The sequence below is a fragment of the Electrophorus electricus genome, chromosome 1, assembly GCF_013358815.1.
Source record: "Electrophorus electricus isolate fEleEle1 chromosome 1, fEleEle1.pri, whole genome shotgun sequence".
Lineage (NCBI taxonomy): Eukaryota > Metazoa > Chordata > Actinopteri > Gymnotiformes > Gymnotidae > Electrophorus > Electrophorus electricus.
Window position 1 is genome coordinate 27,719,089 of NC_049535.1, and position 21,207 is coordinate 27,740,295.

Genomic DNA, 21,207 nt, shown 5'->3' on the forward strand with positions numbered 1-21,207 from the left:
CTTGGTTGAAGACTTGTCAAAAACAGTTTAATTTATACATATGTTTAAGATGTACATGAGCTTGAGTAAATATCTTAAAGATATGTCAGAAAATATCTATATATACGCCCATATTCTGAATTTTAAAGAGTTGTAAGATACAAAGGCATTGTTTCAGAGAACACTTCATTCATTCATCCATAACAATTTAAAAAGGTCTCCCTTTTTTAATCATGACATCAAAACCTACTTTAAAAGGAACTGTATAGCTGTGGCTGCTCAGCTCTGTCCTGTCCCACCCATCCTCAGCCACTCTAGCAGAGTACCAATAATTACAAATTCTGAATTTTCATGCATACCCACCCACTGTGTTCATTTGCTTACCTAATTACTTTTATTTATTTATTTATTTATTTATTTGAAAGCCCTGAGAGCTCCAAATATTTATTTATTTGGAAGCCCTCAAAATAACTTATTTGTTTAGTTTTTGTCAAGGTCAGATGAGAACATGGCTGTGATAAGTGAGAGATTGGGTGACACTTAACTAGGGTCCACACATAGAGCATTTTCCCTTAGGCCGCACGTCCTGGTGTTCCTGTGCTTTTAACCTTGAATTGAGAGGAGACTGCATTAACACCATACACAGGTTTTCATGGTGCTGGGCCAGTATCTCACACTCATGTGCTGTTATGCTCAGCTGTCTTGTTAATCTGCAAAAGTACTGGAACCCAGCCAACCAGAGGAAAGAGCCCACAGAAAGCTGGTCACTGCTAAACTTGGTGCTTTGCTTATTCTAAGCAGTGAAAATGTGCCTGACTATGAAAAAGTACATCTAACTGATATTGTAATAATTTCTTTCATTTTACCTTGCAAAGTGATGCTCACAGATGGCTGTGATTATTTGCTCAGTTACTCCAAGCTTTGTATAAATGACTCATTAAAAATAATACTGGAATTGAACCAAAACAAATGCCCACACACAGACACACAGATCTCTATGCTAAAAGTCCACTTTTTAAATCTTACATTCATCATTAGAATTGATTGTGGTTATATGCATCCCAAATAGGGTTAGGATTGGATTAAATTATATTAGGCTAGTTCTTTTAAAAACCTTTAACAATTTAGTGCTGTTGTGAGCCTAAATCTGCCATTCATATTTTGAACCTTTAACACTGTGACAAAGGGCTCATGTTGATTCCTGATCTCAAGCAAAACACTTCTACCCTTCTCTCCCCATCAAAGCTACAATTACAAAGCTGCAGTTAACCAAAGTATCCTCTTGTCTCTTATCATTACATATTTTATATATCTATTGATCTGAACCTGTTTGCATCCTTTATCCATCTCTCCACAGAGATTTAAAATGGATCTTCCATGACTTGAACAATATACACAGACCCTTATGCTGTGGTAGTGAGTAAAGCAATTTCTAATTCCCACATAATGGGGATGAAGGACTGAGGCATACGCTGGGTGGTAAACATGCCACAAGGGGTTCAGCTGCAAGGCTAAAGTTGAGATATGCATGAGAGATCATGCATCATGCATGAGAGATCATGCATCATGAGAGAGTTGACAGGGTCCAGTCAGGAACCAGCAGAGTTAAGAGGGTGTACACATGCAAAATTGTAGTAGATAAGTAGAAAAGATAGTAGATAAAAGCAGTTGTGTCCAGATGTTTCTCAAATACCACACACACATACACGCTCACACACACACACATGCACGTACACACATACAGAAAGGACCACTGAAGTTAGAATTGGAAACTGCAGCTAGCAATCTGACAGCACATACACTCCATAATTAAGCCTATTCTTTTGAGTTATTTTTGTATTTTACTTCTTTGTATTGATCAATGAGATTATGAACATACTGGCTGAATAAAGAACAGTTTGAAGGACATACAAGCTCTTTCTAATTATGGCAAAGTGTCAGTAGTAATGGTGATCTGGGGCCATGGCCTCTGCAGGCCATGCAACACAGTACACCAGTCACTGATCCAAGGCTTTGTAAGGCTGGATAGGAAATCAGTTAGTACAAGTTTAAGGCACTCTTTTAAAAAAAAAGAGCTGTCAGCAATTTGCCACCTTTGTCCTTCACAGTCACCAGTCATAAGCCATAATGACAAGGCTGATGGGGTCTGAATCCAGACGTCAGCTCCCATTCTTCAGACCCATTATGCAAAATCTGCGGTATTCCTGATTGCGGTCCAGGAGACACCTGGGTTCACCAGCCACCACTAGGGTAAATTGCTTTGTCGATTCTCACAGCACACTTGGCAGATGGATCTCTCCTTGCTGTGTTTAGCACGTGCTACAAAGCTGGGGGAAACGGGCAGAGGTTTTATTTATAGCATAAAATAAGCCAGCAGCCGTGCGAGTGTCACCGTCAGGTTGCGTGACTGCTGCATGCTGAAGAGCCTGTTGAGTCTTCCGTGGTCTGAAAAGCTAATACGCTTGCCTGCAAGTGTGCAGGTGTAATAGCCTGCTGCTGTCACTCCATGGCACAGATAGAGCAGCAGGAGGATATAAACTGGGCAAGCCAAAAGGGTTTCAAAATGCAAGTGTGATTAATAAAAAGATAAATAAAAATAAAAAGGACATGAAGGCATCAATGCTGCATACCACTACCTTCGTCCGTCCCCCACCCCTCTGCTATGATTCTTCTTATCAAACTCCCCCAAATATTCCTTCTTAATTGTCTTAATTGGACTTGGCAGATATTTCAAGGTTTATAATCAGTGTGATTGTGTTCAGTCTTGGAGCAAATTTGCCCTAATGATACATAGTTGTAATATTAGTTTAATGAGAGTTGTAATATGTGTCATGCATTTCTGGCTTAATGATCTTGCTTTTTTTTTTTTTTTACTCTGCCCTTCTCCTCTTAAAGAAAGATCTTTACCTCCATGTCAATCCCAGCAATGTGACTCATCCTTACCCCTTATCCTTACATACTCACTATCTATCTATATCTCTCTATCTCTCTCTCTCTCTCTCTCTCTTTCTCTCTCTCTTTCTCTCTGTCTATCTTTCTATCTCACATGCAGAGGTTCTTATAGGGGTGCAACCAATTACTAAAGAGTTATTACTCTCATTAAAGTGCATATTTGGGACATTAAATTAGTAATGTCCACCTGATCTTTATCCTTTTTTATCTGTTCATTCCCCTATTCCCCCCTTTCCCTCTCTGGCTCTAACATAAAGTCTCACACACACACACACATACACACACACACACACACACACACACACACATTCTTTTTTTCACAGCTCTGCTACGAAAGAATCACATGTTAACCTGTGAAATGCAGTGATGAAGAAAACAAAGAAGCCGTTTGATGCTACCATGGTGAAAACAGCACTGACCAACTAGCGCTACTAATGATGTCACGAATGTCATCCAATGGCCTGGTGCCGTTTGACAGCCAGTAGTTGGGGGGGTGGGGGGGGGGGTCAGTGTGTCCCTAGTATAAAACATGTGCCCTCCTATCTGTCTCTTGTTCTTTAAAGACAGAATATACAAACTTTTATGGAGCCATAGCATTAACAAAAAGCCTCCATCTGCTGCATTTAAATGCTCTGAGCTGTCCTCCTATACACAACAAGCCCATCCACACATTGACTCCTGAACAGGCACATCATTTCATTTCATACATTTTTCAGTGGAATGAAGGGTGCTGTGACATTTGAATGAGTATAAATGTGTTTATTGGATAGTTGCTGTAATTTATGACAGCAGTATAAGAAAAGAAAGCAGGTGGACATGAATAGTTATATGATGGAAAGAAGGGGGAGTATCTTACTAACATTAAGATATGTGTTAGTGTGCTGTTGAATCGGCCCAGCTGGATATTTTCTTCTTGCTCTGGTCTTCTATTTCTGTGTTTCAACAGAAGTGTTGGTGTGTGTGTGTGTGTGTGTGTGTGTGTGTGTGTGTGTGTGTGTGTGTGTGTGTGTGTGTGTGTGTGTGTGCCTGCAGTCAACATAAAAGACAGAAGAGCAGATATGCAACATAGAAAAAACAAACAGAAGCTCCACTGAGAGCTATCCATTTATATCAGCATAGAATTAATTTAAATATTCTAAGAGCTGTGGGAATAGACAATGGTAGAGAAACAGAGAAAGGAGACAGAACACAAATCCATATGTGTTGTAACAGAGACAGTAGAGAAAGATGGTGAATATAAAAAGGATGAAGTGCAGAAAAAGTAAATGCTGCTGATAAGCAGTAGATGATGGAGTCACCCTGATTATAAATTTTACTCAGGCTCATCAGAAGAACATTACATTTCTTTAAGTAGATTTTTCTGGGCACCACATTAATAAGATGCGTTTGGTGTTTTGTGAGTCCACTGGGAAAGGAGAAAAGTGTGTGGCAGCATCTGCATCTGAATCCCACTGGCTCCATAACATCTTTTCTTCTCTTATTAACCCTCCCCCTGCTTCACCATCTTCCCTCACTGCTTAAGATTTTGTCACCTTCGTTAATGAAAAGATTAAGAAAATCTGTCAATCCTTTCCTCCTACCTCTGCTTCTAAATTACAGTATCAGTCACCCCCTTCTACTTCCTTTTACTGTCTTTTTCACAGAAGAAATTCAATAACTTTTTTTGTCCAGTAACCCTACCACCTGACCTTTAGATCCCATTGCTTCCACATTGCTCCAGTACATTTCACAAGACCTGCTACCCTTCTTCACGTCCGTTGTGAATGATTCCCTGTTATCCGGTAAAGTACCGAGTGCCTTAAAAACAGCAAGCGTCATACCCATCCTGAAGAAACCCCCACTTAGCACTTTAGCCATCTGCAACTATCAACCAGTATCACTTCTTTACTTTCCAAAGTTCTTGAATTGTCTGTCTACAATTGACTGACTGTCTGTCTTACAAAGAATGAATTACAGAATCCTAACCAGTCTACATTTAAAGAAATAGCACTTGTAGTTGTTACTGAGAACAACTGGTCTTCTACTGAGAATCACTGGTCTTGAAACTTCTTGATCTCTCAGCAGCCTTTGACACAGATCCTTCTGTCCATCCTCACAATCCTTGGTATTACTGGCACAGCAAGGCGATGGTTTGCTTCATATCTTGAGGACTGGTCATATCAGGTGACATGGAGGGGATCCACATCTGTTCCATGCAGACTCTCCACTGGTGTCCCACAAGTGCTTGGTTCTCTCCTGTTCTCCATATATACCCACACACTTAGTAAGGTTATTCTCCTTTCCACTCATATTTCTTCTCATATCTTGCCATGCCTAGTCTACATCTCTTCATGGATGGTAGCTCATCATGGATAGCAGCTATATATCCCTGGAGACCCTACAACTCATCCAGAATGCAGCTGCATGGCTTCCATATGGGTTCTCCCATATCTGCACCTAAACATATTTAGGTTACAGTTTATATAGACATGTATAAAGAATACAATAGTTTATACAGAAAAGTTGAAAACATTAAATGTCCACAAAACAAGTTTATTTAAATGAATTTACATATTCAACCAATGTTTTTATCTGCTAATTGACAGTTAACTTTGAACTAGGTCTGGGTATCAAAGATGAATACCGACCAGTACAGAGCTGTGAAAAAAGCATGCAAAGGGAATCACTGTCAATTAAGTAGGGTTCAGTTATGCCATTCAGCCCCAGCTTTTGTCAAATGTTCTTTAACATGGAAAAACAAAGTTTCCTTGCTTTTTAAAATTAAATGATCTATAAATGAGCATGAAGACATATATGTAGATAACGTTTTTATCCTTTCATTCATCCCTCTGTCCTCCCATAGGAATCCATTGATTTAATAACTACCTTAATTTTTAAGTTATAGCCATCAAACCTGGTGAAAGGTCTCAACAGCTAACCACAAGCACCAAACTGTATTTAATGCTGATTGCATTCATCTATCTACCAATTCTATCTTAGGAACCAATTGATTTTATAATTTCTTCAGCTGTAAAAACAGAACAACTAAATTTGCTGTACTACTGGTCCCCACTGGGAACTACTATACTGATTTTCAGGTAACAGAGCCATAAATTTCATGCTGTTACAACAAACTTTGGCAAGCTAAATCAAAGTTTATTCATAAACTGTACTTTCTAGTTAATACATTAAAATGAATTATTTTATTGGAGTATGCTTCAGTATGTAAAGAAATACCTTCCTTGAGTTGTACTTCCTAAGTTGTACTAAAGAATACTTTAAAAGTCCATTTTTAAATAATATGCTTAAACTGACATGAAAATTAAATAAACTTTCATTTAAGTATATTTAGTATATATATAAGTATATTTCCTTATAGCTTACTAAAGTATAACTTAAAATGTGTTACTTTAAAATATACTTTTTAGATAGTTTATTTGAAAAAAAACAATAAAGAATACTTTTGTACAAGCATGTTTTAGTTTGTTCAGATATATATTTATTAAAATGCATTCCCTTGCAGCATACTAAAATACACCTTAAAATGTATTACTTCAAAGTACATTTTTTGAAAATACAGAAAAGTATATTTGTGTATTTTTAAGAAGTACATAATGTACTCTTAGCATTCTTTGAACACTTCAAATATACCATTAATGTGCTTATTTTTCATAAGGGATAAGAGGATCTGTATTTGATAGAGACTACAAAACATTGCTGTAAGTCACTCTGACAAATGCTGTAAGTGTGTGTGTGTGTGTGTGTGTGTGTGTGTGTGTGAGAGAGAGAGAGAGAGAGAGAGAGAGAGAGAGAGAGAGAGAGAGAGAGAGAGAGAGAGAGAGAGAGAGAGAGAGAGAGAGAGAGAGAGAGAGAGTGGATTGTTTTTAAATATATGATTGAATTATTGAATGAAGTACTTTCCGTTGTTTTTTTAGTTAGGTTTTTGTTTTGTTTTTTTTTAATAAAAAAAACAAATTTTAAAATGACCTCACACAGCAGACAGCTTTATTCACATTTTTGGAGAAAGCAGCACCTCAGATTAAATATATGTGTGAATATGTAAATAAAAGGAAAGCTTTTATGGATCACCAGAAGAGCTTCTTGAACATCCAAAAATAACCATTTCAAGGTCCTCCTGCATCTCTGGCTGGATATTTGCAGATTTCTTTTTCAGGTGTTTTTGTGAACTACCATTTATAGACCAAGGGTTAGTTTTTGAGACAAATCTTGCCGGTCTAAAGTCGCAGTTCTCATTTTTTTTATCTGAATGTGTGGGACTGGTATATAATATCCTGAATTTTGGCTCAATATCAGATACTGCATTGATTTTGATGTAATCAAGGTATCACATGTAAATCAGATGATTTTGCAACACTACAATCACATTAACCAGTTTAGTGACTGTTTGCAGATTGTTTCTGACAGCATGACTTAACAAAGGGGCCAGGCTGAAGAATTTTACAGTGAGTTAGCTGGCCTGCCTTCAAGACCAAGATTTACCTTGAAGCTTCAGAAATTGAGTCAAAGCACATGACAATAAATACTAATCCTTCATATTCAGGTCAAGGGGAAAAGATAAACATTACTTCAAAGTAACCACAAGTGTGGAAGTAGTGTGCTTGTCTGGAAGTTGTTCTTGTGAGTATGTTGCTGTTGATGATGATGATAATGTGTGTGCGCTCACTCACCATGTCAGAACTGCCACTGTAGGATAATTACCTTGTCTGTTGCTAAGATACCTAAATCTAAGTTTATAAAGTTCCACTAATTGCCTTATCTGTTGCTAAGTTACCTAAATCTAAGTTTATAAAGTTCCACCATACCAAATAAACTGGTTCCCTGGTGGGATGGTAACCAGATATGTTATACCAGATACCTTTCAGACAATACCAGATACTTTTGACACATTTAATGACACCTAAATACACAATGCACATACAGTGATAATAGCTGTTTAGAGATAACCTAGAAACAACTTCAATACCAGTGTAACAGTAACTGTGTATCCATGAAATGTAGTAGAAAAAACAGCTAAAGTTGTTCTACTGAAAAGTTGGAGGGGGTATTGTTGATTGAAGTTGTGGTGTGTCTGAGGCATGGTAAAATAATAAGATTGTCTTGAGTACAAGTGCTTAACCAAAGGTACAAAAACATTAAATGGTTTTAAATGTCATAAGAGCAGTCATCTGTCATTAATGTGCTGAATGGGGTTTAAACAGGCTTGTATATAAATCACTACAAAGACAATGTAATAGAATTACATTAGAATTAGTAAAACATTAATCAATCAATGACTATTATCACAGTTTAGGTGCTTGTTTCTGGGTGGCAGGCTGCTCTCATTCCAGTTGTGATATTGCCTTGTGTAAAATCCCATAAACACTTTTTAGTCTGCTACACTCATACCAGCACAACACCCACTACCATGTCACCACGGTGTTCATGCAATTACTTTGCTGAGAATAGATGGTCTATCACCTAAATAATATCCAGCAGCCCTGGAGAAAGAGAGTGATGAGTGATTACCTGGGAGGAGCGTGTTTAGACAGATTGTGTGTGCTATCATGTATTGAATTGTTCAGTAAATGTAGTATGTGAGTGTAGTATGCTACTCTTCCTACTCTCATCTTCACCTCTTTCACTGGCACTGGGCAGGAGTATTCGTTGCTTGAGGAACATCATTCACTGGAACCTGATTACAGCATTCATCCTTCGCAACGCTACCTGGTTCGTAGTGCAGCTTACTATGAACCCCAAGGTGCATGAAAGCAATGTGGTGAGTGATAGGACATGCATGGCTGCACACACATACACTGCATGCACAGATATACTCGCATGGTGCACACACTGTCCACACACACACACACTGTGCACATACACACTCTGGCCACACAAACTATGTGCACACATACACACATGCTGTGCACACACACACACACACACAAACACATGCTGTCATCCATACCATATAAGTTTGGACTATAAAAATAGTAAAAAATGGAAATTATAAACACAGAATTGGGTTAATGCCATACAGTACTTTCTGTTCTCAGCTCTCAGTTACATTATGTATCTGGTGTGTTCTTTAATATGCAAAAACGCAGTTAACGACAAAATCTGCAATAGGGAATACAAAGAAATGAATCTTTCCACATAAACAGAGCTCCTCAGAAAATCCCAAGTGCCGAATTAACACCAAAAGTTTTCATTTAGGTCAAAACGGACTCAAATTAACTGGAAAATATACTTGAAATTCTACACTAGGGATGTGGCTAATGTATAACTCTCACAGTCTCTCACACGCTCTCCTTTTTCGCTCAGTAAACTCATACCCTATAGCTTCTGCCTATATACCCCTCACAAGCAGACACACACACACACACACACACACAGTCTCTGTATTAATATTAATTGGATTGTAAGCATGCCTTTGCTGTTTGGTGCTGTGTCTTTGTGGCCTCTCTCAGTCTCAGTAGGTGTAATACAAGCAATACCAATGTGATACCAGTAATACTATAATAATAATGTGTAATACCAGTGTGTGTGTGTGTGGGGGGGGGGGTGTGCGTGTGTGTGTGTGGACATACGCACATCAGTAAACAGTCCAATCTCTGAGGAGTTTTCTGATGTGCTAGTCAATTACCCCCCACTTCTGGGTGCTTCATTAATTACAATATTACCCTGTCAATAACAAGCCCACAGGATCCTTTCAAATACATATCAACAGAATTCAATGTACACTGTCACGACCACCTCATGGTTTGAAACTGCTGCTTAGATGCAGGGGTATAACAAGTAATCTTAGAATGCATTTGTGTTTTCACAAAAAAAGGATGCCTGCATTTGTATTGCTTCATCACATCATGATTGTCTACAGATTAAACATATATACTAAGGTTAACGGCACTTGCCCGTCTTTTTATTGCTCACTTTATCTCTTCTTTTCTTTCTGAAAAGATCAGCCTTATTGATAGCTTCCTGTAAACTGTGAAAGATCAATCTCTTCAAAGCAGTTTTCCTGTTGTGCTGTGAAATGCAAATTTAGCCATATACATCTTTAACTGGAGTGTTCCTTAACAGCGTGGGGTCTGCCTGCATGTCCAGCAATGTTCATGGTGACAGCACTATTGGAAACATCCTGTCTAGTGCCTAAGCATCTGACAGAAGCCTCTACATTTCACTCTTCTAATAGAGCATTCATGCCCAGAAAATCTGAGACTGTGAGACCAAAAGAATCCACGCATACGTGGAGACGAGTGAGATTTATAATGGGCAAATCCAGAATCGTAATCATCAGAGTAGTCCAGGGTCATAGAGTCAATACGCAGAGTATAACAATACATGTTTAACAAAAGGAACAAAACACACAATGACAAAAGGGGTAGCAGGCTATAACAAAGATAAAAGCAAATAAAAGAAAAAACAACTAACATTAGCAAGAACAAGAGCTAGATATCATGAACAACAGGCAGAGAATAACACGAGGTAAGATGTCACGATCAGTCCCTCCCGGTTTCCGTGTTTTCCCTGTCTTGTGTTTTTTAGTTCCGTTCCATAGTTTAGTTTTTTTCCGCCCCTCGTTTGATTTTCTACACCTGTTCCTCGTTCAGTTGATTGTATTTAAACCCTGCCTTGTGGCCTTAGGTTTCGCTGTTCATTTGAATTTGTGAATGTGTTTCGTTGTGGTTGCTTCTTGAGTCTGTGTTCCAAATTCTTCATTTATGTTAGCCTGTCTTGTTTAGCCCCGAGTGTTTTCCTAACCTTAGTTATAGCCTGCTTTCCCGTTTGCCTTCGTGTGTGTTTATTTTGTTTACTCATGTATCCCTGTGCTCTCCGTGTTGGCTCTTTGACCCTGGACGGCTTTAACGATTCTGGATTTGCCCCTATTAAATCTCACTCTTCTTTGCACATGCGTCCGCCTCCTTACCGCTCAATGTTACATAAGAATTACAAACAGAGGCTAGGATTAACACAATGACCAGCAAAGCAGACAAGGTTTAAAGACACTTACCAATAAGAATTAACAAGACACAGGTGCTATAAATGATGGGCGGAGAAAACAAAACATGGAAGCAACACAAATACACACTAGGGAGTGGCCATCATGACAGGCTTTAATAGCATTTAGAACTTTAAAAATTATTAGCCTTTTTACGCAAATTAAGATTCGGCTGGAGCATGCTTTTGGTGCAGCTGATTTTTCAAATCTGAATTCACCTTCAACTGAAACCCTAAAAACAGTAATCGTATATCTCGGTAATATATAATCATATAACTGTGTAAAAACTAGATTAGTAGAAAACAGTGATAGTAAATCGAGCAGTCATGCCAATTTCAGGGTGTCTATCTAAACCTGAATCTTGCTCACATTTTATAGAGGAGAGAGTCATAACAAAGAGTAGAACAAGATTAGGTGAAAATAGTTAAATATTGTTAATAAGTAGAAAGTGATGCCATGAAACTTCTCAATAGTGCACTGCCTTTAAAAACTTTATTTATTATTCAATATATCTATAAAGCAAATAGTACATAAGCTTGATCAGTGGACTGTTACCAGGCATAGACAAAGTTACTACAATGCATGTGATTTCCCATTGTAACAGTTTGTGATAAATTGCTGTTGAGGCTTTTGCATCATAGCAGACGTTTTATGAACAGTTAAAATCCTCTACTTCTTGGTAATTTAAACAATTTCATTTGCTTTTAAACAATTTAGTGATCTTCTAATTTAAGTCAGGAGGCAGGCAATGTGGAAGTATAGTGTCTCTAACCCCCTTGGCCTGACTCAGTTTGGAACAAAATAAGGTTAATTCAAGCTGAGTTTAGAATTCAGTCCATTATGCTTGGAGCATCATTTTATTCATTTATTTAAGGCCTGTTTTTGAACTTTTTTTAAAGCCTCCACTGTCCTGTAGGTGTCCCATAATGTGTTGAAGAACAGACCTTTTCCTTCCCATACACACACCTGCAGCAAAACGTGCACAGATCCCTAAGGGTCTTTGATTTCAGTACACATATTTGTCAGCATATTGTCATAATGACATCCTCTGTTTTCAGTTTTATTGGTAGGTGGATCAACTCAGAGTCATCAAATTGCTAAAACATTTGTTTACCGTTCAGTACCTAATCAAAATAATTAGCTATCAAAAACCTTACATACTCACATCACATACAAACACATAAATGTGTTTTAGTGTAATAAAGGCGAAGTTCATCTATACAAGGCTAACTCCATAAAGAGCATGCAGTACTAGGATTCACGTGTAGGCAGTAAGTGCATTTATTGTACACTACTTTAGTTTTTGTATTATTAAAAAGGTAAGCCATACTTCATTTTTTTCATTTTTCACAAGTTGTAATGTGTTTTGATAGCATAATTAATTGTATAAAAGAGTAATGTCTTTGCCATGAAATGCTATCATTATCTTCAGTGAATAATCTTCAAAGAAAGTTTTATATCACCTCTTTCTGTGTCTGTGTCTCTTTCTCCCATCCCCAGATCTGGTGCAGGTTGGTCACAGCAGCGTATAATTATTTCCATGTGACCAACTTTTTCTGGATGTTTGGTGAGGGTTGCTACCTCCACACAGCCATAGTTCTGACCTACTCCACTGATAAGCTAAGGAAGTGGATGTTCATTTGCATCGGCTGGTGTGAGTTGCCGTTGATCATAACTCCAACTAACCATAAATGGGAACCAGAGTTTTTACAGTCCTGTACTCAGGCAGTTACAATTCTGTAATGACATGTCATTTGAAAAGGGGAGGAAAGAAAAATAGTTTCTGTTTTTACTATTTTTATTGTTTTTACAAAAAATAATCTTTATAGAGTCTGTCACTCTGAACTCAACATGTGAGACACAGATTAAACTTGACATTCAACAATGACATTCTTATCAGATTTCCTACTTAACAGTCTGCCACTGGATGCCATATATATGAACTGTGTAGATAATTAGTGCTTGTAGCAGCACTTTCATTGTACTAATTGTATTGTTTTTGTTTAACATCGAAAGTGATGTCAGTACAGTGGCATTTGATTTGTTTTTCTACTCTCAGGTATCCCCTTTCCTATTATTGTTGCGTGGGCCATCGGTAAGCTGTACTACGACAATGAAAAGTAAGTACCTTTCATGCTTGAGTTCTCTTGGTCTCTACATTTTTCTCCCGCACATGCATGCACTCATGCATACACACACACACACACACACCAAATCTACAATAAAATAAATATTTTTATTATCCTGCAGGATATTATAAATTTAAAGACAATTTGTTAGACAGTTATGTATTTTTCTATTTCAGTCTTGAACTTTTTATTGCACATCTTAGTTCTATTTTTTCATAAACAGCTCTTTATCCCAAAAGTATTAAATGATACATCAGCCATCAAAGCCTTTGAACATTTTTCTTCTGCATCTTCTTTCTAATACCTCACAGAACAAACAGTAGTTATCTCATAGATGCTGATGCATTTGTGCCTTTTACTCTAATGTTAGGCCAATATTTAGCAAATAGCAGCTTCAGTGTAACTACTGTGGGATAGTTTGTACTTCCTGGTCCATGCCATGCTAAAGAGACACACAGGTTCATTTCCCATAAAGGCTGTGAAATTAAGTTAGTGCTTAAAACTGGTCTTTAATTCAGCTAGATAGTCATTGTGCATGGCCATTCAGTCTTTATTTCATTGCCAGGCAATTGTTTTATCGACTGCATGCTGGGGCCTGACCCACAACTACACACACCTGAAAAAGTCGAACAGGCATATGGTCTTGTTTAGTCTGTAACTGGATGAACCTGTGAATCTTGTCCTTCCCAGACCATGAAAATCACTCCGACAAATAATACTAGACTGCACAAAACTTCTCTGCTTATTTTTCTCTCTTCCTCTCATACACACATACACACGCACACTCATGCACCCACACACACACTCATACACCCACACATTTTTGCGCATACACACACAGAGGTACGCACACAGGGGCTTGATCCTGCCACCTGCCGAGAAGAGTGTAGGATCTGCAGTATCTGCCCAAGGGACAGCTTCCTTTATCTGCTGCTTTACTTTTTCCTTCAGAAAGGCTTTTCTGTTTTGCTTTTAGGTGATCTTTATTATGTAATATTTTTGTCTTTTTTGGTCTTCATTTATTTATGTCATACCTTCTTTATCTTAACCTCTATTCTAAGCCTGTTTTATACTGAACCACTCAGACTGCCTAGGGAAATGACACACACATTGTTAGAACCTCTTGAATGCAGTCACAAAATGAAAAAGATCGTTGCGTGAACAGGGTAGTCCAGTCATTTGGCCAATTGCTGATTTTAGCTGCAATACCTATCAAGAAATTCACTAGCTTTCTTCTGTGGTCTGCAACTGCAGGTGCTGGTTTGGGAAACGGGCCGGTGTTTACACTGACTACATCTACCAGGGCCCCATGATTCTGGTTCTTCTGGTGAGGCAGAGCACAAACAGAAAGTATCCATGAACATCCTAACTTCAAACTCCAAAAATGAGCCATTACTATAAACTTAGCACAAGAGCAAAATGGTCTGTAATTCCATTTAGTCTAATCGCCACTACAGCTATACAACATTCATAACACTATTCTGTCTACCAGCTTTCTGTAGTACCTAACTGTGCTTCTCTTTCACTTTCTCCTTCCTGCAGATCAACTTTATTTTCCTTTTCAATATTGTGAGAATCCTCATGACGAAGCTGAGGGCCTCTACCACCTCAGAGACCATTCAGTACAGGTGAGGCCATCTCAGAGACCATATAGTACAGGTGAGACCACTTCACAAACCTTTCAGTGCAGGTGAGACCACCTCAGAGACCATTCAGTATAGCTGAGACCACCTCAGTGATCAATTAGTACAGGTGAAACCACCTCAGAGACAATTCAGTACAGGTGAGGTATGCCAAGCAGCAAACACCAGCTGAACTCAGCACATAGTGCAAAAACATGAACTGATCTGTAGTGACCTGAACTACATAAGCAAAAGATTGTAGAAGGTATAATGGGAAACCATGCACCAGCATTGGCAATATCTTTGTCTATTCTTAAGGGTGACTGTGGATTATAATCTTGTTGCTGACCATTACATAAACATAAACACCATCAAGGTGTATGTGTGCTTTGTTTGTTTGTTTGTTTTTTCCTATATCTACATTGCCTTTTCTATATCTGTCATTCTGTTTGTCCTTTAAAATACGATACAATACAACTTTATGGTCAGCCTTTTCTGAAATTTTCATTGTGTCCTTGTGTCAAAAACACATAATTACAACAACAGCATGCATAATGATACGCATAATACTCAGTGATAAATGTTCTTGACAGGCACATTCATGCAGTTACCCCAGGCAAAAGAAAACAAAAGGTTAATGCTATATTTACATTTACATTTTCATTTATGGCATTTAGCAGACGCTCTTATCCAGAGCAACTTACAAAGGTGCTTTGTCATTTACATTTACATCCTAGCCAGTAAAGTAGGTTAGAGTCCAATATACCAATGATCTAGAATACTGCAGAAATACAAGGGTCACTGCTATATTATCACTATGCCAGTGTTTTTATCATGCAGTATGATATTCAGTATAATATCACTGGTCAAGAACATTAAATCAATTCTTGTCATGTCCTACTCACACTGAATGTTGAGATTAATTCTGTGTAATTTGATCAGATCATTCATAAATGATTTTGCAATCGTTACGAAGCTAACATTGCAGCATTTCCCCTATTGATTGACCCTGTTGACCCTGTTGATTTTTTCCTTTTATTAATGGATGATTGATTATAGTCTGGTTGTCTTGCTAATTGAAATATCCAATGATGTGCCTAAGTTATATAAATTAATATTAATATTACTGTACATTAAATACTACATTCCATGACAACCTCCATGTTTAGGTTTATAACAGTTTACAGCAAATGAATTTACAAATCCAAGAGCAAAGGTGGGATCAGTTGCTCCAGTCTCAAGCCTCATGCAACCCCAAATATGAATACATCTCCACAACTCCACCACAATTTGGAAGCAGATGAAGCACTACCCGGCCCACCCACTACGTCCTGCCCCAAACATCCCTCCCCATCATTCTGTCTCGAGTGTCCTGCTCCAAACACCACTCCCCCAACATTCTGCCCCGAAAGTCCCTCCACCAGAGTCCTGATGCCATTTGAATGGCATCTCTGCACTGTAGTGGCACATAAGATTCAGGGCGTGCCTGTGCCAGTGTGGCTCATATTCGGAACAAAATGACAGACTTCCTTTGCCTTGCTCTCCACCGTGGGCTGACACCAGCAGGCTGATACACTACAACACCTCTACCTTGTCTGATTTTAGTTCGTGTTCAGGAAGCTAATATGGCAATATTAGCCAACTCATACATCCTATGGAACAGGTTTTTTCATAACCAGATTAAAGCATAAGATTCACTACTGGAACTGCATTTTAACTGAAGACTAAGTATATTATGTGTGAACAAAATCAGCACTATTAAGTTATTAGAATCTGGGGAGAAAACAAATTGTTCAGATTGGCAGGACAGAATACTATGAAACTTATCTAAAGACACATGACCATATATGAGCTTTGCCCTAAAAGTAACTGAAGTTGGAGTCTGAATATCTCAGCCTGAACTGGAGTGTGATGTTTTTTTAATGAAATCTCTTCCCCCTACAGGAAAGCAGTGAAGGCTACTCTTGTTCTGCTGCCGCTCCTGGGAATCACCTACATGCTGTTCTTCGTCAACCCTGGAGAGGATGAGATCTCCCAGATCGTTTTCATCTATTTTAATTCATTCCTCGAGTCTTTTCAGGTAGGCGACAGGCTTGTGCAGGTCCTATTTCTAGCTGTAAGGGGATTTGCAGTACTCTGGTGAACAGGATCAGAGGTTTGCATGGTTGAAAGACAAAAAATAGTTTTCCAGACAGATTTTGTATGGGTGAAAAGCTGATTTACATATGTACTGGTAGTGTAATTCAGTCTGTAATATAATTGGTGTATATATAATAAAACCAGACTGAACCGAAGGTTTGTCTTAAAATCACTTTCAATAGTGAAATGTTTATATCGTCATCACCATTGTTACAGTCAGGTTCATCCTGGAAACTCATACTGTATTAATGCTGGCTGGATAGTACACTAAGTGTTTGGAATGCAGAAATGAATTTAGAATTGCTTGCATCTTATAATTTAGCCAAATGCCTCCCAGCCTCCCCTTTGAAGTCATTTATACTAATTTTTAGATGTGAAACACCTCATGGAACTGGATTGTATCTCACTCACATATTCACTCATTCACTCACAGTTAGCAAACAAGAAATTCTGTGTGACAGTGGTGCTTTGCATCAATGACACTGTGTGTAAATATTTATTTTTGAAGTACTGAGAAAATAATTTAAATGTTACTGTTATAATTGCTTGTGTGTAGTTTTCTATTTCTTTTTCTTTTTTTACATATCTTGATTTTTTTATACCTGTCTGTGTCACATTTGGTCCCCGCTCACTTTGATGTTTTCCCTGTGTATTTTAGTTCCATTCTTTTCTCCACTCCTCGTTTGATTGCTCACACCTGTCCCTCGTTTCTACCTTGTTAAGTTAATGTATTTAAGCCCTGTCTGATGCACTGTGTGGTGGCTGTTCATTGTGTTCATACTGATTGTTTGGATGTTTGAAAGTCTGTAGGTCTGCATGGGTTTTGTGAATGTATCTAAGTAGGTTCATTGTTTGTCCAAGTCAAACCGCTGTGTGTATTCCATGTATGTAGTAGAGTTGTGTTATTTTCTTAGCCTGTATGTTTATTCTAGCTTTTGTTTACTCAACTTTTCTCCCTTATTCTGTCTCCTCTCACTCTCTCTAAAGTTAAAAGGCTATTGGGAAGTAAAGTTGCTATGGACTATGACTTCAAACCTATCAGGAAAGCATTATATAAGACCCCAGTGACCAAGTCATTGAGGCATTATAGTACAGGGCATTCTAGGATTAATTTCTAAATTAATGGCATTTTTCAACCACAGTGGCACTTCTATAACACAGAACAATTGTTACTAAAACATTTACAGTTTAGCAAACCCTTTAAACATGATATAATTTATATGAAACACAGACTGTACTGAATGCATAATGAATGCTTACACTGTGCAATAAAGGCATGTCAAAATTATAAAATGTTTTTTTTCTCCATCTTTCACTTCAGGGCTTTTTCGTGTCTGTGTTTTATTGCTTCCTGAACAGTGAAGTAAGTAAACTCTCTTTGTCTCTCTTCCTCTCTTCTTCTTTTCTGTAAGCACCTGCACTCTCTATACAACAGGAGATGCATGTCCTCCCCTGCATGCCCTGGGGAGGAGCATGCTCAAAATGAACTGGAAGTCGACTTTCCGAAGTGCAGTGCAAGCAACCCAGAGGAATTTGATCAGCGTTCATTCCATCTGAGAGACCTGGCCAATCAATATGATCGCTCTGGGTTAGCTGCACCACGCCCAACCAACTCAATGATAGTCAATAGTGTAACAATTACTACCAAGAAAAACTGAATGTTCACAAGGGCAAAATCTGGTTTGAGTTATATAGTCTAAGGCATTTTGATCTCTCTCAACATCCTGCTTTATAATGGAAATGCCCAGACTGCAAATGCACCAAAGTTACAATTACAGAGAGGATCTATACTTTCATTCCTTACTAGATCATGTGGTTTGTTAACTGATCCAATCAGATGAACAAATCAATGAGAAAAAAGATGGCATGCATTTGATCAGAGGTCACCATGAAACATAAATCGTAATACAAAATCAAACAAAAACATGCGAATTACATATGTCCTCACCCACACTGTGACATCACTGACCTGTTCCAATAACCTTCAACAAAGCAGTACAGTCTGAAATTCAAGCTATTCTCATTTACTCTGCCAACAATATTATAATAAAACATCCTTGAGTCAAGATGACAAAGCACAAAATGTGATCTACTTTCCAGTTCACTGGCCCATTTGTAACACCATGTCTACACAATTAGAAAGAGCTCAATAACAATATTATTGTTATAATGAATAACCAGGGAATCATGTAACTGTAACACCGATATTGAAATGAAGCATGTAAAACTAATCATTATCTAACTCTATACAATTGCCAGTAAATTATTTATGTCTTAAGGCATCATGCACACAGCTTAATGGAGTTACAGAATAACAAGTTTTGGAGAAAGACTGCACCTGAAAACAGCTTAATGGAGTTACAGAATAACTGAAGTTTTGGAGAAAGACTGCACCTGAAACTCTGCCCTTATTTCCTCTTTATTTATACTCCCATGCTTCCACATTTTTTTTCTGTGATGAATCTCATAACCTTCCTCCCTGACTCCACCCTGGTTCCCCTGGTTCTCTCCCTCATTCTAACTCTCCATCTTCAATAATGGGAGCTGGTTTCTCCCACCCAGGGAGTCCACCCAGAACTCCACTCCAAAGGTTTCTCAGTTGGTCTCTCTATTATAGTCTCTCTAGTCTCTCTATTATCTCTACTTCAACCTGTATAGAAGGCATGATCTGCACTTGCAAACAGTATATTATAACCATGCTTTAAAGAAACCCTGGTTAACGTGTTCAAAAAACATTTATCTAAATCATGTTGCCCTCATGTACCTTTAACTATTTCACAATGAGAAATTATCATGATCATGCACCAGGATTTTTATATATTTTATATGTTGCACTGAGTTGAAAACATTCTCTTCCAGAACAAAAACACAATTTTCTTCAGCTGTTCAGTTACGTAAATTATATACTGATTTCTGGCAGAGAAAGCCCCTTTAGATCATACATTCTGGATCTAAATTGCACATGCTTGCAATATACCCACTTGTGCCCTCTGCCAGAGGATCATGAAGGAAAACATCATCTTGATCAACGAATCCCTACAGTGGCATATTACCATTCTTCAACTCCCAGCAGAAGCTCATTATCCGTGCCCCACCAAAACTCTGCTGCTGATAAACAGCCCATATTAAAAACCATTCCCTCTCCTGAATCTGCTAAAATCAAACATTTAACCACCACAAGAGAATCTATGAATCTTATCTTGGCTTATTTTATTGAGCAAATTCTTCCAAGGCCAATGTAAAATACTCCTGATGAACTGTTGACTTCATTGACTTTCTCTGAGATTAACTACAAGTGCTTGTTGATAGGGAAGGAATAGTTCATTCCAACAGCACATAGAGACTGGCTCATCTAGTCTTTTTATGGTAATTGATGATAAGTCATTCTAAATCTGAATGCTTATGTAAGCCATGGCACCTGTTCTGCTCCTGCCATATTTGGCTGTAATATACTGCTGCCATTTGCTTCTGTGATGCTGACTCAGAAAACCTAGAATTTTGAGCAGAAAGATTGTGTCAGACCTGTAGCAAGGGTGCTGCTGCCTGCTTCTGACCTGCCTTCAAGCCTACCACCAAGGCGAGGTTAAGAGTTTCAAGTTGCATTCCAGTGACTGACAGGGGACATTACTTGGAGGACTCTCGCAAAGACAACTACCAACCCCCCACCCTTGGGAAGCATGCTGAGCTGAGATGAAGGCAAAGAGGCAGGTTGATATTTATTACAATGACATCCTTGTCATTGATTTACTGAGATGGAGCCTTTTCAGAGGGCTGGAACACTTCTTTTTAAATGGCTTTTTTAACTCACTGATTAAAGAGCAACACCAACAGCATTTTTGCACCGCCTCCATGGTCGATGTAACCAGTAACTAAGATCAGATAGTTGTGACTCACTACAACAGTGTCCTTGGTCCTGTAAACAGGCTAGATTTTTTGGCACCTTTGATACAGTTAACTTTAGGAACCATGAGAAAAGCTTAGCAAGCTAATCTTCTTAAGTACATTCACTTGTCTTATAAAGGGTTTGATAATTCTCCGTTGAATTAAATAAGGTGTAATAAAGCAGCGAAAAGACAAATGTATTCAAAGCACTGGTCCCTTAATTCAAACATCCTCAGCTAGATGGCTATGTTAGTATTTCGTCCAAGACCAATAAAACCTAAAATCTTGGCAAGCGAGATTGTTGCCCTACAAATAATTTAGGGTGTTTTTCACACATGCACTTTTTAGTCTGGATAAATTGGACTGTAGTTTGCTTTCACCCTTGGTGCAATTTGTTTAGGCAGGTGTGAATACCCTGATTGTACTTGGATTTGGACCAAAACAACTGTACTGAGACCCTAGAGAAGGTGGTCTCGGCTCGGTCCCAAACAAACTCTGGAGCAGTTCATTTGTGGTGAGAAAGTGA

At 38.2% G+C, this 21,207-nt stretch overlaps 1 protein-coding gene across 1 annotated transcript in view; it reads left to right on the forward strand.

The window, feature by feature from the left end:
* crhr1 (corticotropin releasing hormone receptor 1) overlaps positions 1–21,207 on the forward strand; it is an 87,368-nt gene that overhangs the window by 58,419 nt on the left and 7,742 nt on the right. Inside the window, exons 7-13 of the mRNA XM_027030045.2 lie at positions 8,566–8,686; positions 12,410–12,563; positions 12,969–13,029; positions 14,293–14,365; positions 14,581–14,666; positions 16,605–16,740; positions 18,121–18,162. Of these exons, the coding sequence (XP_026885846.1) occupies positions 8,566–8,686; positions 12,410–12,563; positions 12,969–13,029; positions 14,293–14,365; positions 14,581–14,666; positions 16,605–16,740; positions 18,121–18,162 (673 nt within the window). The remainder of the gene's footprint in view (positions 1–8,565; positions 8,687–12,409; positions 12,564–12,968; positions 13,030–14,292; positions 14,366–14,580; positions 14,667–16,604; positions 16,741–18,120; positions 18,163–21,207) is intronic.